Genomic DNA, 22,902 nt, shown 5'->3' on the forward strand with positions numbered 1-22,902 from the left:
GATAGTATACAACCAAAACAGAAGATCCAGAAATAAACTGGTTGCTTAAGCTCCTATAACTGCAACTGTTGACCACAACCCTCAACTTCAAACTTTGGGGAGCATAAAACAACGGGTCAGGCTCAGTGCCTGTAGCCTAGGGCGCCAGCCACATACACCAGAGCTGGTGGGTTCCAATCCAGCCCAGGCCTACCAAACTATGACACTTATAACCAAAAAATAGTGGGCGTTGTGGAGGGTGCGTGTAGTCTCAGCTAGTTGGGAGGCTGAGGCAAGAGAATCGCTTAAGCCCAAGAGTTTGAGGTTGCTGTGAGCTATGACGCCATGGCTCTCTACCCAGGGTGACACAGTGAGACTCTATCTCAAAAAACAAACAAACAAACAAACAAACAAAACCCAATGGGTCAAAAGTCCAATGGCAGAGAAGTCAGCCATGGCATGCTAACCAGATTAGCTCCTGTCCAGACTCCTGGGTTCCTTCTTGGTTATCCTGACTTCTTATTCATTATTTTAGCCACCCAATTCCCTTCCAGTAAATTTCCTTTCTACTCTACAAAAGTTTTGTTTCCACAACACACATAGCAACAAAAATGTTTAGTAACAAGTCAAATTTTAACCTACTTTATAAATTAGGGTGCTCTCAACCGATTTTGTTTGAAAAGGGACTCCAATGCTTTTTAAAATTTCATTTAAAAATCATGTGCCTTCCTGCCTCCTGTCCTCATCTCTCTTTCAGCCATCCCCATAAACAATCTAACTACATCATGCCTCTACCTATTTTTTAGTATTATTTCAGATTAGTATGAGGACATATATGATTAGGTTACAATGTTTCTATTTGTTAGGTGAGGTCCCTGTTGTAGCTGTGACTTGCAGGAGGTGTGCCATATACACTTTTACATTGTGCCCGTTAGTTGGGAGCACACCAATCCCTCTCCCTCCTCCTTTCTCCATCCCCCTCCCTGCCTCCCCTCAACTTGAATTAAATTGAGTTTTTCTCTTGTTTGGGGGGCATGTATTAGTTCACCTACTGGCTTCATATCAGTATCGAGTACACTGGATATCGCTTTTTCATTCTTGTGATCTTTACTGAAGAGAATGTTTTCCAACTCCATCCAGGTTAATACAAAAGATGTAAATTCTCCATCTTTTTATGGCTGAATAGTATTTCATAGTATACATATGCATCAGTTTATTAATCCATTCATGTGTTGATGGGCACTTGGGTTGTTTTCACATCTTGGGGATTGTAAATTGAGCTGTGATAAACAATCTAGTGTAAAGGTCCTTATGATAAAATGATTTTTTTTCTTCTGGGTAGATACCTAGTAATGGGACTGCAGGATCAAATGGAAGGTCTATTTTGAGTTCTTTCAGGAGTCACCATACTTCTTTCCTAGGAGGTTGTATTAGTTTGTAATCCCACCAATGTGTTACCCTCTCTCCACATCTGTGCCAGCACCTAAAATATTTTAAAAACTTTTATCTATGGCTTGGTGCCCATAGCTCAGTGGTAGGGCACTGGCCACATACACCAAGGCAGGTGGGTTTGAACCTGACCCGGGCCTGCTAAACAACAATGACAACCGCAACAAAAATAGCCGGGCATTGTGGCGGGTGCCTATAATCCCAGCTACTTGGGAGGCTGAGGTAAAAGAATCGCTTAAGCCCAAGAGTTGTAGCCCAAGAGCTACACCACAGCACTCTACCGAGGGTGACATAGTGAGACCCTGTCTCAAAACAAAACAAAAGTTTTATCTAATTGGAAATTCTATAAGGCAAAACCCAAATTATTTGCACGAGTACAAGGTCTCTCAAGATTTGGCAACTGTTAGAGGATGCTCAATCAATGTTTGCTGAATGAACGAATAAAAACTGAAGAATATAAAAACTAACCAGACTATCCCACATCCCTCTTGAGTTTGCAGCAATAACAGTAATTGCTATATGATGATTACACATAATTACCTCATTTATGTAAGGTGCTTTCAGACACATCATCTTATTTATGTATGGTCTCTCTAAACAAGATGAGTTTAGGGGGAAAAAGAGAAATGCTTCTTTAGAAAATAAGTGTGTATATAAATTATTATCCCAAGAGGCCTCAAAGTTTAAGAAAAGGTTTTCCTACTGTAATGGATTGATACTGTATGATAAGGATTGTGAAGGTTGATAACTAAAAGGCTTCTGGTCTGGCATTTACTAGTTTCTTAGAAGGGAGGTGGTTCTACACATCTGGGCATTGAGCCAAGAAATACGGGGGGGGGGGTTGTTTGTTTTTTGGAGCCTGAGTCTCACTCCATTGCCCTTGGCATCATAGCTCACACCAACCTTAAACTCTTGGGCCTGAGCAATCCTCTTGCCTCAGCCTCCCAAATAACTGGGACTACAGGTCCCTGCCCTGATGCCGGATTAGTTTTCTGTTTTTAGTAGAGACAGGGTTGCTCAGGCTGGTCTCCAACTTCTGAGCTCAAGCAATCCAGCCTCTTGGCCTCCCAGGGTGCTAGGATTACAGACATGAGCCACTGCGCCCAATCCAGATTCAGTGATTTTTTTAAAAATAAACTTTTTTTTTTTTTTTTTTTTTTGAGACAGAGCCTCAAGCTGTCCCCCTGGGTAGAGTGCCGTGGCATTACAGCTCACAGCAACCTCCAACTCCTGGGCTCAAGCGAGTCTCCTGCCTCAGCCTCCCAACTAGCTGGGACCACAGGCGCCCGCCACAACGCCCGGCCATTTTTTGGTTGCAGCCGTCATTGTTGTTTGGCGGGTCCGGGCTGGGGATTCGAACCCGCCACCTTAGGTGTACGTGGCTGGCGCCTTAGCCGCTTGAGCCACAGGCGCCGAGCCTAAAAATAAACTTTTGATTATTCTATTGTGATGGGGTCTTGCCCCGTGGTCCAAGCTGGAATGTAGTGGGGTCAACGCAGCTGACTGCAACCTTGAACTCTTGGGCTCAGGCAATCTTCCTGACTCAGCCTCCCGTAGCTGTGATTGCAGGTGCAAGCCACGACGTCTGGCCTTAGCTGAACTCTATTTTCTAACTATCCAGGACTTATTTTAAATAGTGAATAATACTGAGGATCTATACACAAAAGTGTTCCCCCATCTTACCAGGTAATGCAAATCTGGAGTTTTGGCTTCTAACTCATTTCCCCAAGGGCAGCTTCTCAAGGGTTTCTACAGTGCCAACTAAGGATTTCTTAGAGTCTGGGACCTGGGTTTGAGTTCTGCCATTCGCCAGGGTGGTCACTGCATGCCCTACACCTTAATTTTGCTCATATTCAAACTGATAAATCCTGCCCGCCCCAGAGTTAGTACTGACTACGTAAGGTCATATGTGACAATCTAACCAGCTCCTCTGCACAGGCGTCCCTCGCTCCCCTCCACGCCCCCTGCCTTAGTGGGAAAATCCCCCCTCCAGTCCGCCGTGCGCACGCGCCGCCGAGCCTCTGGGGTCTCGCTCGCCCGGGCGCCGCGCCCTCGGGTTGGGCGTTCCCGCCGCCGGGCCCCGGGCGGTGGGGGTTTGGGGAAAGGTGCGGGCGCGCGCCGCTCCGGCGACCCCGCCCCTTAAGGCGCGCCCCCGCGGCGACCGCGAACGCGGGGCCGCCTCCTCGGCGCGGCCGGCCATGGAGGCCCTGCGGAGGGCCCACGAGGCCGCGCTTCGGTTGCTGCTGTGCGGGCCCTGGGCCTCGGGCGCCTCTTCCCGCCCGAAGCCCCGCGCCTCGGAGGTGCTGACGAGGCACCTGCTGCAGCGGCGCCTGCCGCACTGGACCTCCTTCTGCGTACCCTACAGCGCGGTCCGCAACGACCAGTTCGGCCTCTCGCACTTTAACTGGCCCGTGCAGGGCGCCAACTACCACGTCCTGCGCACCGGCTGCTTCCCCTTCATCAAGTACCACTGCTCCAAGGCGCCCTGGCAGGACCTGGCCCAGCAGAACCGCTTCTTCACGGCGCTCAAGGTCGTCAACCTCGGTGAGTGGCGACTCCCGCGCCAGACCCAGTGAAGCACGTCCTGCCGAGGGCGGCCCGCTGTCCCCAAAGCACGCCGACAAACGTGCCGGCTGAGGTCAGGCACCGGGGCGGGGATCCCGGCCGGCCCTGCGCGGCAGGTCACGCTTGGCGGTGCCGCAGGGCGCGGGGACACTGCCCTCGGCCCCACCCACAGAGCGACTTTCGAGGGCTGAACTTTGGCTCGGGTCTTTAGTATTCTCTCCTTATCCCTCCCCGGGAGGTCCTCATCACTCTGAGCTGTTGGCTTCTGAACTCGTTCCCCGGAAAGTGGGCTTGTGGACCCCGCCTGTCCGTCTCCTTTGGGGAAGGGACAGGCCATGCTCAAGTCCACTGTGGATCTGGGAGGACCCCTGTCCTGGGCACTAAGAAGGTGGAAAGAAACCTCCCCAATGGAAAGTGGCTCTGAATTTAAGTATCTCTTAGATAGTGGGAATCATTCCCACGAACATCACTTTGTCGGTGCGCCGATGTTACCAAAACTGGAACTACTAAGTTTGTTTTCTTAGTATGAAAGCCCAGCAGATACGTTTTACTATAAGCACTGAAGTTTCCACCAGACATTAGCTTCTTCAGGTACTAGGCCTAAAAGATATTTTAAAAAACTACCTCTTAATGTTTGTTTTCATGGAAAATTCTAATTCTGGAAGTATCTGCCCACACCAGATAGATGTTAGATAGACAAGAGAGGCTTGAATAACGACATGGGTTTATCTTTTATAGGTCAGGGAAAAATATAAGGCCTCAAGAAGCTTTGAACCTATTAATATAAAATTAATTAATCTAAATTTCAGTAATTCAATACCTAGACATGGAGCTGAACAGTGTTACCCAATTTTTTAAAGCTAAATCCCGTGCAGCTACAGTACCAGTATTATATAATGGATATAGTTATATACTACCAGTATTAAAAGCTGATTAAATTTGAAAATTGTATATTTTTACTTATAATAACCCATCTATGTCAATCATGAGATTTGGGGGCATTACCCCACTGGGGCTGTCCTGTGCTCAGTCCAGTAAGGAGAAGATTATTTAGCGATGTGTTATCCTTTAAAACTTTGTCTTATTAACTTGATAGACTGTCTAGAGCATGACCACTAATTTGGAGGTTCATAACAAGTCGAAGGGTGAGGTGACTTAGAAAATTCAACTCAAAATTATTTTGAAAGCCAAGAGTGATGACTAAATTCAAGAAGAATAAGTTTATTTTAGCATTTTCAGAATCAAAAGTTCATTCTTCCCAAATATAAAGAGTAATAGGTTAGGAAGGTTATAGGTAAAACACGAGCCAAATGCCTTTTTAGAAAAATTTGTTGCAGTTTCAAATCATTTTCTTTAAATTCACCTTAATAAATAGGGGCTTCTCTTTTAGATACAGATATTAAAACATCAGAAAAAAGTGGGATGCCCAGAACATTCTCCACATAGAAAAGTCAAACCTTTTGACTTTTATATAGAAGAGTGATTTAATGATTTGTATGGTCTTTTGGAAATTCTGTTAATAAAAATCCTGCTCAAATGGGAGTGAGCATTTTTAAATTAAGCAAAAGGAAAAGTTTTTAGTACAAATTGGCTTATACTGGTAAGGGGAATTTTTTCTGGACTTTTTTTAAAAGAGTAATGTATTCCCCAATTTGGTAATGTGAATCAGATAATAGGATCCTTTCCTATTTTGTGAAATACCCCTCTGGATCATCAAATAGTCTGTTAATAGCAGTATTTAGGATTTTACTCCTCTTTTTCTCTTCCAAATTAGCAGTTATCCAAGTAGTTCATTTTTTCATTTTCTAAATAATAAAGACTTCTGCTTACCCATTTGTTCCCCTTCTCCTCTGCTTTCCCTTCAGTGGAAGCTGCCATTTTACTGATGGTTTATCAGGCTTGGTATCCTGCTGGGAAGTAGATTGAGATTTAAGAAAGGCAACTTACCATTGGAATGAATGGGTAATCGGAGATTTACTAGGAAGTTCTAATTTTTTTTAAGTGCTTAATTTGACAGTGGTTTACCTACTGTTCAGTTGACTCAAAATGAATTATTATGCAAAGACTGGTTTTCAAGTTCATTTTGATGTTCTGAAATGTTTCAGACAGGGTAGAAAAAAATTAATTTTTCATGGAATCTTATAGACTAGAAGATTGTTTTTAGGTACATAAGTTATAAATCTTCACATTTAGTGTATTAGTCTGACTGAATTAAATAGATGGCTGAAAAAAATTAGAATTTATGCCTTTGATACCACAACTCCAAACAGCATTACTGTCTGTCAAACAGCATTACTGATAATGGTTCCTAGTTGTTTCTTAATAAGAGGAAATGTAGTTATTATTATACTAATAATCTTTGATCAGCTCTTCCCCATCAGCTGAAAAAATATCGACTGTACAATTTTTCAGAAGTGTGAATTTTTTAAGTATCAATATTTTAACTGAAAATTGTAGTAAATGTTCTAAAGCACAAATTTCAGTGTCATCAGCCATTCCTTAAATATATATTCTTAACATTGGATTAAAAGTCATATTTTATATGTTTTACTCCTGGCATATTTAGAAAATTAATAATTGCTTCTAGAGGCTGCTTTTTTTTTCTTCCTCATCCCACTGATTTTCAGCTTTTGGAATTGTGATACCATATTTTAAATTTATTTTTTTATTTCGACTGCTCCCTTAATTTCTGTCTATCTTGTTCGTGTGCTTCTCTAATCACCCCAACCCCTGTGCCACTTGCCTTTTTTTTTATTCTAGTTTTTTCTTGCTGTTGTTTCTTGGTGACATTCCCTTGAGGCATTAGAGATTCTTCTGGGTATTACCCGGGAAAAGAAGGCGATATAAAAAGGTTTTATAGGAATTCTAGCGAGCCTTGTGAGAATGACAAACTGTGACCTAGTATATTCCTAAAAATGGAGAAGTACCAGCCTGAATGGGCATTTTTTTTTCCTTCCCCTTCTCATTGCCAGTTAGTGATGCTTCTGATTAATCACAGTGGCTGGAATGCAGCTTCAGGGAATAAGCACTAGGTAGCCCAGCACACTCTCAAACAGCGCATAACACAGCAAATAGATTCTTGCAGAAAAATAAGAAAAAGAAATTAGCAATACGATTAGTCCTGGGCATGTGTGGATTTCCTTATTACCTAGAAAGAGATTTTCCAAATGTACAGCTCTCCTTCTAAATTGTCACTTTCTGCCCACTTCCCACATGGGAGCAATAAAATTAATACTACTGTGCAGAACATACAATATTCGTTACTGATTCATGCAATATTTGTCATTGATTCATGTGCCTGTGGTTTAAGTGTATGTTTTTAATATGTTAAGGGTCACTGGTTTTAAATAAGTGCCTTAAAAAGAGAAAGGCATTGTAAAAGTTTGGTCTGTGCTCAATGTAGTATCGTATTCAGGTAAGCGATTAATCTTTTATCTCTGGGTAGTGTGTGTTTGGTTTCCCATATCACAATTGGCAACTAACTTCAAATAAAGCGTCAAAATCTTGTCAATGGAAACATTACAAAAAAGAAACATATGTTGGAGTCTATTATATACTTATTTCAAATTGGTTAAAAGAAGGTTGTTTTCAAATCAATTAGAAAATACTGACGAATAGTGTTTCTTTCTCATCCCTGTTGTACTAAAATCTTCCTCAGAGTTAAGTTTTGCCTTAGGTTTTGAATACAGCTATTTGACCCAGTTTCTTTTAAGTTGTACAAAAATTACTTTAGCCATCAGTGTTAACTATCTAACTTAAAGAACGATAATGGTGACCTTGTAATTTTAGGTCAAGGCTAACAATCAGGAGCGTCTACAATTAAATTAGTTTACGGTCTTCTCTATTTGCTTATTTGTGAAAAGAATATAGAATTACTTCATGATTATTTAAAGGTAATGAATTAGTGAAGTGCTTTGAATTAAAATTTACACCAAGCTCGTCTATAGTTTTAAAAATCTCTAGGCTCCCGTAATTGCTACCATGCTCCACAAGATGAAATTAAGCTCTTACACAATAATCATAGAGTCAGTGTTGAGTAATATTTTTATATCTATCTTTAAAACTTGATAACGTGGCTGAAGAGTGTTGTGTGACTGGTAACATGATACGTGAGTGCGTGATTAATCAGTCCTGATGTCATGTATAACACGTGTGTTTGTTTTCTAGGTATTCCGACTTTATTATATGGACTTGGCTCCTGGTTATTTGCTAGAGTCACAGAGACTGTGCAGACCAGTTATGGACCAATAACAGTTTATTTTCTAAATAAAGAAGATGAAGGTGCCATGTATTGAAAGTATGCATTGGAGAACATAAATGCAACTGGATTTTCTCTTGTGTGTATGTGCAATAGTTATTTTTGATCTTTTAAAATAAAACTTTGCCAAACACCTTCTTCTTTCTGTGTTGTCTGGTTCTTTAAGAAGAATCATTGCCCTGAAGAGGTAAAGCCTTTCAGATGTTGTTATGTATTGCATACTCTGTTTAGCTAATGGGAACCAGAAACACATGAAGCTTCACACCATTTTTTCCTTAAAACTAGGTTAAACTACAGATAAAAAATGATGATAATGTGATATAGTCTATAGTTGGATATTAACAATTTAAATTGACTCTGAAGGGAAAATATAGGTGCCCACACAAAAGAGGAGGGAGAAAATCTTTTACATGACATTGGAAAAAGAAGTAGGGAATATTAGGGGATATAGTGGAGATAATAGTACATCATTGGCAAATCCAAACTTGATGAGAATCTAATTGCAATCTGAAGTGCAAACTATTTAGCTGCCAGGATTTTAAATAGAAATGTTGGCTCAGCACCAGCCACATACACCTAAGGTGGCAGGTTCGAATCCAGCCTGGGCCTGCCAACAACGACAGCTGCAACCAAAAAAATAGCTGGATGTTGTGGCAGGCACCTGTAGTCCCAGCTACTTGGGAGATTGAGGCAGGAGACTCACTTGAGCCCAGGAGTTGGAGGTTGCTGTGAGCTGTGATGCCATGGCACTCTACCCAGGGGGACAGCTTGAGGCTCTGTCTCAAAAAAAGAAGAAAAAACCTTCTGGTTGTTTAGGCAGGGTGTGGTGGCGCAGGCCCATAATCCTAGCCCTCTGGGAGACGGAGGTGGGAGGATTACTTGAGCTCAGGAGTTCAAGACTGGCCTGAGGAAAAGCCAGACTCATTTCTATTAAAGCTAGAAAAATTAGCTGGAAGCTGTGGGCACATGTAGTCCCAGCTACCTGGGAAGCTGAGGCAGGAGGATCGCAAACCCAGGAGTTTGAGGTTGCACAGTGAGGTAGGCTGAGGCCAGGGCACTCTATCCTGGACAACAGAGTGAAATTGTCTTAAAACCTCCAGAACAAAACTTGTTGATTAAAGAATCCAAAACCACATTACTTTTTAAAGAAATGTAATAACTCTGATTAATGTAAATACAGCAGAGTAAATGAAGTTAGGACATTAAAAGTTTAAATAGCATGCTGAACAAACTAGACCCATTAAGTTCTAGAAAAACTCAGAAAAATTAACTTGGTAATTATTTATGAAAGCAAGGGACTCAAATGGTACATATACAGACTTACTGACAATAGGCAATGGGCTGAAATTTTAAAGACCTGATGGCACTTTTGCCTTCAAATTTTATTTAGTTAATTGCATTTTTGAAAACAAAGTCATTAATAAAAATTTATCCTGGGGGTAGTCACAAATTACCCAAACAAATGGTAAATTTCAGAAATTTGGAGTAATTTAGGAAGAACTAAGTAGAACTATTTAATTTCTAAACCAATGGGTGTTTAAGATTTATGATTTCTTCCATAATTAAAAACATACTTTACTTATCATTGTATGTTAATATGTTGCTCACACATGCACACGTTTTTTGGTAGCAAAACATTTTGTAAAATTTAACATTGGGATCCTTAATACTATCAAGTCAGTGGGGAAAGTGAGTGGAAGTGATTGAGGTGGAAGGAATAGAAAAATGAAGTTATACAAACTGGCTTCGTTAAAGGTAATCATCTCCAGTGAGCTACAGGGAGTGAAGTGTTCTTCAAATATATGTAGTGTTCACTTGTCTCAAAGCAATTCTAAATAACACTTTAATCAAAGAAGTACTTATGCCAATATATTTAGTCCAGAAGAATATACTTGACACTAGTTAAATGAATGGCTTACACAAAGGAGATAGTGTTGCATTAAGCTTCATTAATAATAAAACTGACTATTAGCATTTTGCAAGGAAGGCTGGAACTGATTTCCTCTGTAATGGGCTAAGTTAAATAACTATAGCTCATAAGTTTTAAGTCAAATACTGCTCATTCATTGCTACTGGAATTGTCAATACTTGCTGTCCAGGTTTGGTCCCAGCACAAGGCTGATAAAATGGTTTTTAATTACCAGACTATAAATACAGCTTTTCAGTAGAGGTGTACGTCTTTTCACACTGGCCTGTTTGATTTCTGATAATTTGTATTGCTGACTCTGCTTACCTGTTTTTCAATAGCTACCATCAATGTGACTTCTTGTCCATATAGTGATAGGTAAGTCTCCTTGGAGAACATCTTTGACAAACTACCCTATCGATCTTTGTAATTCTCTGCTGCTTGCAGCATTAAATAGAGCCTTGATTTCTTGTCTGATGTGCTCACCGTGTAACAATTAAGCAAATGTAATATTTTCTTGTATTACATGAAAATCAATAGACCTCTTGCTCCTATGGAGTTGATCATGGTGAAGGATGAACTCAAGGATGGCTAAGGGCTTGGTTCAGAAATTAAAATATCATTTATTGGTTTTAAGTCTTGTGGTGAACCTTTTAGTCTGAAAAAATACTTCCCATTGAACAGTAATAGTTTTAAGTTTTTTTCTTTGAGGTCGCATATTATAGGGAAGCATTGTGACCTAAAAGGGATAAAGTACCAACATAATTGCTGGAAGTCAAGAGACTGAGTCTATTTTTAGTATGAGTGCTGTCTTTTTGACCTCAAGCTAATCATTCTACTCCTTTGTTGTCTTAGTTTTTCCACCTGTAATATGAGAAGAATGAAACTGGAGACCTTTCTACCTTAAAATGTAACATGAATATGCTTGTAAACACGCATCCGTTTTACTTTTATTTCAGAAAAAGCTCGGGTTTTGTAATCCACATTCTTCTGTTCCATGTATTTATATTTAAAGGACTTCATTAACAAAAGGATTTTAAAAATAAGGTGAGAGGGAGAGTCACACTGAAGGTATTTTGTGTGTCTCTGTGTGTGCCCATTAGCCCTAAAGTGGTGGGGGGAGATGAAGGGGCCCTTCTGGATATCAGGAGTTTTTGTAGGTGATGAAACCACAAATTCAACTTTTCTGCCTATACTTTTTATTATATCATAGCAGTGTGATGGGGTACAGTGTACTGTTTCTGTATACAATTTAAAATACTTTCATCCAACTGGTTAACGTAGCCTTCATGTCTTTTTCTTAGTTATTGTGTTAAGACATTTACATTCTACAATTAGAGAGATTCACATGTACCCTGCCTATACTTCTTTAATGGGATTTTGTATTTAAAATAATCCAGGCAAAACGATTGTAACAAAGATGTGTTTTTTAGTACAAATAAATATTTGTTCTTTTTACACAAATCAATTATCATTGGAAGACATTTCTAGATAAAATTCTTGTTTCCTGTGTAAGTTGCAAGCCAATACAAAGATGTAATAACCATGTTCGGAGCACAGAAAACATTGATGACCTAACAATAACTACTTGGTTAGTGCTAACATCCTAATACACCAAACTTTACACATTGTTACTGTTGGTTTCATCAAACAGAGGTGGTCATTAATATTTTGCTAATGCTGATTTCAGTGAAAAGCGAAACATTTTTAATTATTAAAGGTCATATGTATTTCTTCTTAAAAATTATATTTTCCTTCATGTCATTTTTATTTATATTTACCCAAACTGTAGGCACAAAACATCAATAACTCTTCAGGAAATATCTCTTAGCTCTATTAAAGAATGAATGAAGTTTAAATGAGTGGGCAAGGATCTTGCTTTCACTTCACTTAAAAGCTAGTGCAGATAACAGAAACCTTATCCTAAAGCTAGTGGATCAAGTATCTCCTTTTTTTCAGCACTTACTATTCAGACAATAATGACGTTTGGGGGCATCTTAACCTAAACAAGTACTTAGGATTACATCTCACCTGGGTCAACAGTCTAGGGTATCAGAGTTAAACTGTGTTACTGTAAATTAATGGAAAATGTAACTGCACTTTGCTGAAAGATCAATGTCCAATAAAGGCTGCACAATCAAATCTTGTTGCATGATTGAGGTCTTTAATTGCCTTTCAAAGATAAGGTGGTAATCAACACAGCTTTAACTGATCTTTTTTACTAGTTCAATTACGTGCTAATGACTAGTGCCAAGTCAGAATCTTTAACTACTTATACTTATTAAATCTTATGTTAGTAATGAAAAATTACTTAAGCTACACAATCAATAGAACACAAATCTTAATTACTATATTTCACTTTCATATCATTTTATGTGCTTGACAAATGTTTCACAAGGGCTTTTCCAACAATGGGAAGTGCGATTAGTAGTGTCCATAGCACACACAGAATTTTTCTAATATAAATTGGAGATCAGATGTTGAATTTTTTTTTTCTTTTAATGAAAATGTGGCTAAAATAGTTTCCACTAACAAAAGCTTATTTACTACTAGTTACTACTGCTCTGGCTACTGCTTAGAACTCTCTTCTAATTGAGAGTGCTAATACAACTGAACAAAAGTAAAGCTAGATTGTTATTAGTAAGTGTATTTCTAAAAGTGCAGATAGCTTTTTAATAAAAAAAAAAGTGAGCCTACAAAATTCTCATATTTGGGAAAAAGATTAAAGGCAATGACAAAAGAACAAAACAGATAAATTGGACTTGATCAAAATTAGGAACATCTGTGCTTCAATGACTGCTGTCAAGAAAATGATAACCCGCAGAATAGGAGGAAGTGTTTGCAAAGCACGTATCTGGTAGAGACTTATATCCAGAACATACTCTTCAAACTCAACAACTCAATGAGAAAATGTATTTGAACAGACATTTCTCCAAGAAAACATATAAATTGCTGAAAAGCACATGAAAAGATGTTCTTCATTAATCATTAGGGAAATGAAAAACAAACCCACAATGAGATACCACTGACTTTTTGACCTCAGGCTAATAATCCTACATCCACTGGGATGAAGATAATCAAAAAGACAGATTGTAGTACGTGTGGGTGAGGATGTGGAGACATTGGAAGCCTGATATGCTGCTAACCACAATGTAAAATGAGGCAGCTGCTTTGGAAAAGTTTGACAGTTCCACAAAATATTAAATATGGAATGACCACTGAAGTAGCACTTGTGCTCCTAGGATATACCCTAGAGAACTGAAAACGTATGTCCACAGAGAAACTTGTATATGAATGTGATGTCAGCATTACTCATACTAGCAGAAAGGTGGAAACGAATATCTATCAATTGATGAACAAATAAAATGTGGCATAGTCACATGATAGAATATATACGGATACCCGATAAAGCTTGAAAACAGTAAGTATGCTAAGTGAGAGAAGCTAGTCATAAAAGATCACATATTACATAATTCTGTTTATATGAGATATCCAGAATAGGCAAATCCATAGAGACAGGAAGCAGATGAGTGTGGTCACCTGGGGGGAAGGTTGAGAAGGAAATGGGGAGTGACAATTAATGCAAATGGGGTTTCTTTGGGGGGGATGATGAAACTTTTCTAACGTTGATTGTGGTGATGGTTGCACAATGCTGTGACTATATTCAAACTGTTGAATTGTACACTTCAAATGAAAGAACTGCACGGTATGTGATTTATATCTCAATAAAGTTCTTAAAAATTATTAAAGGAGAGAGGAAGGGAATGCACAACTAGTGTTTCACGGGTACAGAGTTTCAGTTTTGCAAGATTCGCATTGGACAGTGTGAATGCTTGCACAACAGTATGTATATACTTACTACCACTGAATGGTACACTTCATAATGGTTAAGATGGCAAATATTGTGTTATGTGTATTTTACTGTAATTAAAAATAATTTTTAAAAATTAGTAAAGAATGTAAAGTTACCATGATAACATAGAACTGCTTGACTCCTATAGGAAATAACTAGGTTTAGAGAAAAGTTGGCAACTAAAATAGTTAAAACATGTTGATTTAACATCATTTTATATGTGGCAGTCTCAGAATTTTAAAAATTTTAGTTGTGAAACCTAGTTTTAACCAAGTAGATGAGATCTCATTTGGGGTCATTTTTAGCAGTATTTTGAAAAGGATATATTTGGTTTGCGATTACTTAAGATAAGACCAAAGTAAAGCACGAAAAGTGTTAGTTGAAAAAAAAAAAAACTCTCTTAAATTCTAGTTGCTAGATAAAAAAAAATTAGCCACTACTAGTACACAGTTTTATATGGTATTGCTATGGCTATTTTAGTTTCACTTATATCATTTTAAATACAGCTTATGAAGATTGTACTACTCCATTATATCATTAATTTAGCTTCAGCGATATTTATAGTATCAATTTAAAAGCTGTAAAACTTCATGAAAAGTAGCTTCAACACAAGTATTTTGATGAACAAAAGCTTTTGATTTTTAAAAGCCAGTCCTGGAACGTGTTCTTCTTAAAGAAGATTTGAAGTTTTTGTTGTTGTTGTTGTTGATAGAATTATGAACCTTATAAACTCAGTATTTTTTAGTTAACCTAAATACATAAATCTATTTGAATTCATCTTATGAAAACAGATATGTCATTAGATATATGATCATTATATGCTTTAGTGATTCATGGACCTTGTTACATACATGCTTTGTAATGTATGAATTATTTAGTAAGAAAAATCACAATAATTTTGTTGTTACTCAAAAATTTATGGGCTGGCAGAAACAATTATGCAGCCCCCGAAGCTGGTATGTTAAGGTAACATCATTAACACTACCTAGTCTGATTTTTTTAGCAGTTATTTGACATAACCTTTACCGCTTTTGCTAGAATATATCAGTAATTTTATAACAATCTGTCTGTAAATAGAACACTGAATTTATTAACTCTATTTTCATATTAGTACGTAATTTAAAACCAGACTTAAAAGTTGTCTGCTCAAACCCTAAAGGAAGAATAAAAATATACAAAACAAAAATTAATACTCCAGCAAAGATATACAAATGTAAAACTACATGTAGTGAAAATGGATATTTTTATTTTTAAAAATGTAGCTATTTAAAGAACTGGAGAGTAGGAGATGATCTTATAACCTTTCTTATACATTGTACCGAGATCCTTATTATGAGATGAAGACCATGATTTTGCTTGCACTTTCAAGTCTCTAAATTTATAAAAGGAAGGAACCAAGAATTTGAAAGTTTGAATAAAAATCTAAATGGTGTCACTTAATTTTAGACCACATTTAAAAAATCAATGGTTATTAATTTAGCCAACAAATAGGTTCGTCACTGATAATGTTGAAGACAAATTTTAGTAACTTTACCTGCCAACGAAATCTAGCAGTTCCGAGTCTACACAGGGAGTCCTTTCAAGCCATGCTGTGTATAACTGTATGAAAATCATATATTGCTCATTTTTGTTTCGAATACTTGCCATGTAATAAAGGTTCTATGTCTAATGAATATATAATTATTCAAAATTTAAAAGCATAAACTGGACTTTGTCTTCAATAGTTTTTAAAACAAGACTTTAATTGGAGATCATATGGACCCTTCTCAAGAATAGCAGTGTTTTGAAATACTATCTCAGATGTGATGAATTAATTATGTATTCTAAAAAATGAAAAATTGGAGGGCAGTACTTGTGGCTCAAGGGAGTAGGGCTCCAGCCTCATATGCCAGAGGTGGTGGGTTCAAACTGAGCCCTGGATGAAAACTGCAAAAAAAAGAAAGACTGGAATCTTGTTGCATCATCCTTTTGAGGCATTTCAGGAGGTGCCATCTATTTTCTAATATAAGAATTTTTTTTTTTTGCCGGGGCTGGGTTTGAACCTGCCACCTTCCATATATGAGGCCAGCGCCCTACTCCTTTGAGCCACAGGCGCCACCCAGGAATTTTGTTATTTTAAAAGTCAAACTTAGAACAATGTGCAGAAGTAAATGAAATGAAACAGTAAGCAGAAAGTACTAGGGTCTTTTTAAACAGAGTAAGAAACAGCGTGTTAGTAACTAGGAGCCAGCAAGAACGTTTTAACTGAGTTGCCAAAAAATGGAATGGGTTACCTCATGGGGCAGTGAGTCCTCAGTCCTTGGAGCTGTCCAGGGAACTCGCCTGATAATATGAATGAATATGCATCTATCTCTGGTAGATGGGGGACGGGCAGTGTTCTTGAATGGGGAAGGGGATTAGATTGGTGATTTTTAAATTTCCCTTGAATTCTGAAATTGTATTATCATTCTTGCATGCCTATGTCGGATTCCCAGTCATGCTATTTATTTTGGTATTAACCGTTTTTCCACTATGCATGTAATAAAAAGAGCCATGTTTGGAGATAAAATAAATGGTTTAGGTTCTTGCTCTCCCATTACTGGTTGAGTAATTTTGAGAAAAATTTAAGTTTTCTGAATCTTAGTGTCATGTACACCATGAGAGTTTATCTAACACTTCCATAGTATTTATTTGTTCCAGGTCCCCATCTAAGGACTTGGTATTAATTCACTAAATCCTCTCTGAAGAACCCCATGAGGGAGGCACTATTTTTAGGCTCATTTTTCAGCTGTGGAAACGAAGGGGTCTTGCCCAAGTTTACACATGGCAAATGTCACTGCAATCCCTGCAGCCCGTCTACGGATTACCTGGCTCTCAAGCGCTGTGTACCCTTGTCCTATGATGAGCACGGTGATTCTGACAGTGGATGGGGAAGTGCGGTGAAAGCTGTAAAGTGCCACGCTGACGTGAGTTGTTTTGTTACCATCATTACTACTGTGAGTAAGGAAAATAATGTAGCTATGTTTACATAATGAAGAGAGAGAAATAAAATTTAAGTGATTTGTAGGAACACCGGCCTACTCTATACTCTACCCAAAGGAAAGTGTAGTATGTGGGCTTGGCTCCTATAGCTCAGTGGTTAGGGTGCCAGCCACATGCTATGGGGCTGGCGGGTTCGACCCCAGCCCAGACCTGCTAAACAAACAAACAAACAACAAAAAAGAACTAGCTGGGCGCTGTGGCGGGAGCCTGTAGTCCCAGCTACTTGACAGGCTGAGACAACAGAACTGCTGGAGCTCAGAGTTTGAGGTTGCTGTGAGCTAAGATGCCACAGCACTCTACCAAGGGTGACAAAGTGAGACTCAATGTAAAAAAAAAAAAAAAGTGTAGTATACAGAAGTGAAGTCTAATGGCATTTTAATTAATGGATTAATTCATTCTAGAATTAGAGCATCTAAACGCCACAGCACCTGACATATAGTGACATTCCACAAATAACGTGCTGAGCTCTCAGTTCTGCTTCGGTTGGGATCTTTCCCACGGTTCTTCTCCATTCCTGCCGAAACAGAAGAGAGCAGATTTTGCTGTCAGACTTTTTTTTTTTTGTAGAGACAGAGTCTCACTTTGTCACCCTTGGTAGAGTGCCGTGGCGTCACAGCTCACAACAACCTCCAGCTCTTGGGCTTAGGGGATTCTCTTGCTTCAGCCCGGCTATTTTTTTGTTGCAGTTTGAACCCGCCGCCCTCGGTATATGGGGCCCGTGCCCTCCCCACTGAGCCACAGGCGACGCCCTCTTGTCAGACTTTGAGAGTTTATCTGTATTCATTTTTGTCCAGGTTTCTTCATAGTCTTTTAAAAAACTAATAGATATTAACCAACATAAGAATGCTTACATTTATTGTTTTGTTGTTATTACTATAGTAAATTTTTTAAGATTAAAATTATTGCTAGTGTGTAGAAGTATACTTCATTTTTTGTTAAACTTTTAATTTCGAGACAATTTTAGATTTACAGAAAAGTTGTAAGGATAGTACAGGGAGTTCCTGCACATGTTCACTTAAATGTGCCACTAATGCTAGCATCTTACAGAACCATTGTACGTACCTCAAAACTATAGTCAATATTGGCATGTTATTATTAAGTAAATTTCAGGTGGTATTCAGATGACACTAGTTTTTCTGTTAATGTCCCTTTTCTGTTCCATGATTCCATCCAGGATCCCACATCACATTTAGTCATCATGTCTCCTCAGTCTCCTCTGGTCTGTGACAGTTTTCAGGCTTCCCTTGTTTCCTTATGGCCTGAACAGTTTTGAGGAGCACTTTTGAGGTATTTTGTAGGATGTCTGTCGATTTGAGTTTGTCTGATGATTAGATTGGGGGTATGCATTTTGAGGAAGAACGCCTCAGAAGTCAAGTGGGCTTCTTACTGCATCACGTCAGTGAGTATATGATGTCAACATTTATTATTGGTGATGTTAAACTTAATTGCTTGTCTGCCAGGTTTTCTTTTTCTTTTCTTTTTTTGAGACAGTCTCACTCTGTCACCCTGGGTAAAATGCCATGGCATCATAGTTCACAGCAACCTCAAACTCTTGGGCTGAAGCAATCCTCTGCTTCAGCCTTCCCAGTAGCTGGGGACTACAGGTGCCCATCACAACACCTGGCTATTTTTAGAGATGAAGTCTCAATATGGCTCAGGCTGGTCTTGAACTGTGATCTCAGGCAATCCACCCACCTTGGCCTCCCAGAATGCTCGGATTACAGGTGTGAGCCACCTTGCCTGGCCTTCTGCCAGGTTTTTTTCCTCTGCAAAGTTCTTCTATTTTGTATTCTCTTCATATTCTTTTAAATCAAAATTAATCCACAAATATTGGAGTGTTATATGCAAGGGCCCATACTAGGCTCTGAAGGAAACAAGTAGATTTCTTGAACATAGGAGGCAATCAATGTTATTTATAAAATGTAGTGTTTAATGAGAGTCTATAATTGTTACTATCTCAGGCTTAGTGGTGGTGGTAGTGGTGGTGGGAAGGCAAAGAAACAGGTGATGCTCAAAGCAGGCAGGAGAGTCATGTAGAAGCTGCATTGCTATTGCTCAATCTATACTGCCCTCAAAACTCACTCATTCAACAAATATTATTAAAGTGCCTGTTACATGCCAGGTATTCTCTTAGATACTATGGATGTGAAAATAAACAAAACACACAATTCCCTCCCCTCGTGAAGTTTTAGTCTAGTGGAGAGACAGACAGATAGACGAGTAATATTTGTGCTATGTTAAATAGTGGTAAGTGCCAGGAGGAAAACAAACTAGGAGGGGATTAGGAATCCTGCACACCTTCATGCGTGTATCTATGGGTAGTTCAGGATTGGTTTGCAATCTCAATAGAGGGAAGACCTTGGCAAGAAGGTGATTTTAGCCAAGACCGGAACATGAGGGAATGAGCCATGCAGATATCTAGGGTAAGAGCAATCCAAGCAGAGAAAATGGCAAATGCAAAGGCCCTGGGGTGGAATGCCTGCCTTGTTCAAGGAACGGTGAGAAGGAGGCTGGTATGAGAGAGGAAGAGTAGCAGGAAATAAGGTTCAAGACTTCAGAAGGGATGGGGGACAGAATGTGTAGAGTTTTGTAGGCCAAGGAAAAGACTTTGGCCTTTCCCCTGCTGTATAAGACAGGAACCCAACTGGAGAGTTTTAATCAAACAAGTGACCTGATTCAACTTTGGCCATTGGGTTGAGAATAGACTACTCATAAGAGCAAGAGTGAAAACAGAAGATTAGGAAAGAATAGTAGAGTAGGGTACGAGCAGTGAAGGTGCTGGGAAGGACTCAGATTCTGGGTTAATGATTTCAGACAGAGCAAGGTCATGAGGAAATGAAGAAAATCTCCCCAAATTTATAATAGCAAAATGTGATTTTCCTCATTAGAAAAACTTTTACAACCAAATAACTTGATTAAAAAATGGCCAAAAGACTTCAACTGATATTTCTCCAAACATGCTATACCAATGGCTAAAAAGATGTGAAAAGATGTGCAACATCATTAATCATGAAAGCAATAAATTAAAACCACAATGATGGGCTGGGTGTGGTGGCTCACGCCTGTAATCCTAGCACTCTGGGAGGCCAAGGAGGGTGGATTGCTTGAGCTCATGGGTTTGAGACCAGCCTGAGCAAGAGTGAGACCCTGGTTCTAAAAATAGCTACGCGTTGTGGTGGGTGCCTGTAGTCCCAGCTACTCTGAAGGCTGAGGCAAGAGGATCACTTAAACCCAAGAGTTTGAGGTTGCTGTGAGCTATGACGACACAGCACTCTACCAACTCAGGGCAACAAACTGAGACTCTGTCTCAAAAACAAACAAACAAACAAACCCATAATCCTGTATCATTTCATACCCAATAGAATGGCTACTATAATACAGAAAATAACAAGTGTTTATGAAGATACGAAGAAATTGGAAACCCTTATGCACTTTTGGTGGAAATGACTCATATCCACTATTAAAACAGTATGGTAGTTCCTCAAAAAAATTAAACATAAAAAATATGACCCCGCAATTCCACTCTTGAGTATGTATCTAAAAGAATTGTAAGCAGGGACAGAAACAGATATTTGTACACCAATGTCCACAGAAGCATTATTCACAATAGCCAAAAGGTGGAAGCAACCCAAATGTCCAACAGTGGATGAATGGATAAACACAATGTGGTAAATACATACAACAGAATTTTGTTCAGCGTTAAAAAGAAAGGAGACGCTGACACATTACAACATGAATGACCCCTGAGGACACTATGCTAAGTGAAATAAGCCCATCACAAAAAGGCAAATATTGAATAATTGCACTTACATGAAGTAGCTAGAGTAGACAAACTCATAGAAACAGAAAGCTGAATGTTGGTTGTCAGGGGCTGGAGGAAAGCGGAAGTGAACAGTTGTTTCATGAATACAGAGTTTCAGTTTTGCAAGATGAAAATGTGGAGACCAGTTATACGAATTGTGAATATACTTAACAGTAACCATCTGCACACTTAAAAATGGAAAAGATGGCAAATTTTTTATGTGTATTTTATCAAAACTAAAACTAAAAAAGTGTAAAAAGATGACCAGACACCTAATGTTCCAGGAACGTGTCTCTTTGGAGCAGTTTTAATATTCCTTAATGTTATTACCCCGATGAACTGCATTGTCTTCATTTTCCCCTCAGGGTTCACTTTTCTAGATTTGCTACTATTTAACGTATATTTTACTCATTGGTCTGTCTCCCCCCATTAGAATACCACTTTATGATAGGAGGGATTTTCTATTATACTGATGAGGAGTCCTTCAATTAGGAAGAATATAAATAAGCACAGTTTTTTTACTACGGCAAATCTGGATTATGGCTAATAAACTACCTCAGCCAATGCCTGAGTGACTATCCTGACTTCTATCCGTAAAAAAAAAAAGTACTATGTGCTAAAGGCTTAAGATTACAACTTCAATGTTGAATATTAAATATTCCTTGAAATTAGACAATTAAGCTTTACTTGGTAAAGAGATCAAAAAGTTTTATTTTGTTATTCATGATATCAAATGGAATGTTTTTTTATCACCTATGATTATGATGTTTCTTGCACATGAGGGTTAGAGTTTTCTGGAAAATCCATGCTCAAGTCATCAAAGTTAAGCTTTCTTACTACATAAAGGCTGTGAAGAGCTGAAGTGTAATTATATTGGCTCTGCAAATATTGGGAAGAGTTATGAGTTTGCCATTAGTGTAAGAAAAGCTTCAGAATGAGTATGCAAATTTGGTAAATTGAGTTGGTTTTCCCTATGGTACTATGAATAAAAGGGACATTTTAACAAATCATAGGTTCATATGAATCTCTAGTTTTATGATCTATTTTCTCCAATAATAGGAAATGAACTTTGAATAAAAAGTACATGGGGACCTTGGAGGAACAGTTTTTCACAGGATTGAAGGGCAGGTGGAAAGAGCAATTCCTAGAATGTGTGGAGGATCTGACTAAATGAATGCCTACCTAAGCTATTAATTTACAATAACTTCAATGGCCTTTCAAATTAAGTCTAAAAGAAACTCAGGCAGAGAAAATTATGCAGAAAAAATTCTGATATTATACGGAAATTGACCAACATTTAAATCATTTTTTCTCTCGTCTTAATCAACAGATAGAAGGGAAACTGACACCCCTCCTCCACAGAATTCAAACCCCCCAAATTAAGGCGACACTTGCCCCTTTATTAGGAACAGATGAAGGACGAACCCAACTGCCTGCAATTTGTAAACGAACTTCTCTGTAAGCACCAAAGAAGACCGAGAAGATCATGCATTTTAAAATCTGAGGTAACAAAGCATTTAAAAATAACCAAGGTTTTGCGCTGCTGCCATGATATCACCAACTGCGTAAGCATGGCAATTTAGTTGAAAATATATGGACCAGCCCGAATATTTTTGCAATAGTTTAATGAGTGATAATGTTGCCACTACTGCAGCTGTCCCCAGGCAGTTAAATTCTTTACTTAATTTCTTTACTATTGCTTTTGAATAGGGGACTGTTTTCCACTTTAGGGCATTCGTGAGGTAAAGAATCTCACGGAAAAATTTATATACGTTTGGCTAAGGTGGGAGAAAGATGCTGATCCCCCGGACCTGTGACTTGGGAGAAAAAAAAGAATATTTTTTTGAATTCTTGTCTTTCTCTTGCTGATTTGATGCACAAAACCCCGTGAAAATTCAGGGCACGGCTTGAAAAACTAGGGACAAACGGGAGCTGAAGTCCTGTCTTAATCGGAGGCTCTCGTAGAGGGGGACAGTACGCAACGCGAAGCCCTAAATTGGCTTTCGGCGGACTGCCGTCCGGTCAGTTTTGTCCTGCGTGTGTCAGATGTGTTGCTGTCTATAAACGGG

At 38.8% G+C, this 22,902-nt stretch overlaps 1 protein-coding gene across 1 annotated transcript; it reads left to right on the forward strand.

Moving 5' to 3' along the window:
* Positions 1-3,577: 3,577 nt before the first annotated feature.
* CUNH15orf61 (chromosome unknown C15orf61 homolog) lies at positions 3,578-8,388 on the forward strand. The gene is made up of 2 exons (XM_003784454.2): positions 3,578-3,972; positions 8,161-8,388. Exons 1-2 carry the CDS (start codon positions 3,627-3,629, stop codon positions 8,286-8,288), a joined length of 474 nt encoding a protein of 157 aa, XP_003784502.1. The 5' UTR covers positions 3,578-3,626; the 3' UTR covers positions 8,289-8,388.
* Positions 8,389-22,902: the final 14,514 nt, after the last annotated feature.

This window comes from Otolemur garnettii, unplaced genomic scaffold (genome assembly GCF_000181295.1).
Source record: "Otolemur garnettii isolate 467f Iridium unplaced genomic scaffold, OtoGar3 scaffold00011, whole genome shotgun sequence".
Lineage (NCBI taxonomy): Eukaryota > Metazoa > Chordata > Mammalia > Primates > Galagidae > Otolemur > Otolemur garnettii.

Coding starts and splice junctions, on each gene's coding strand:
- CUNH15orf61 (XM_003784454.2), top strand. CDS start 3,627: ATGGAGGCCCTGCGGAGGGCCCACGAGGCCGCGCTTCGGTTGCTGCTG. Junction 3,973..8,160: donor GCTCAAGGTCGTCAACCTCG/GTGAGTGGCGAC, acceptor TTTGTTTTCTAG/GTATTCCGACTTTATTATAT.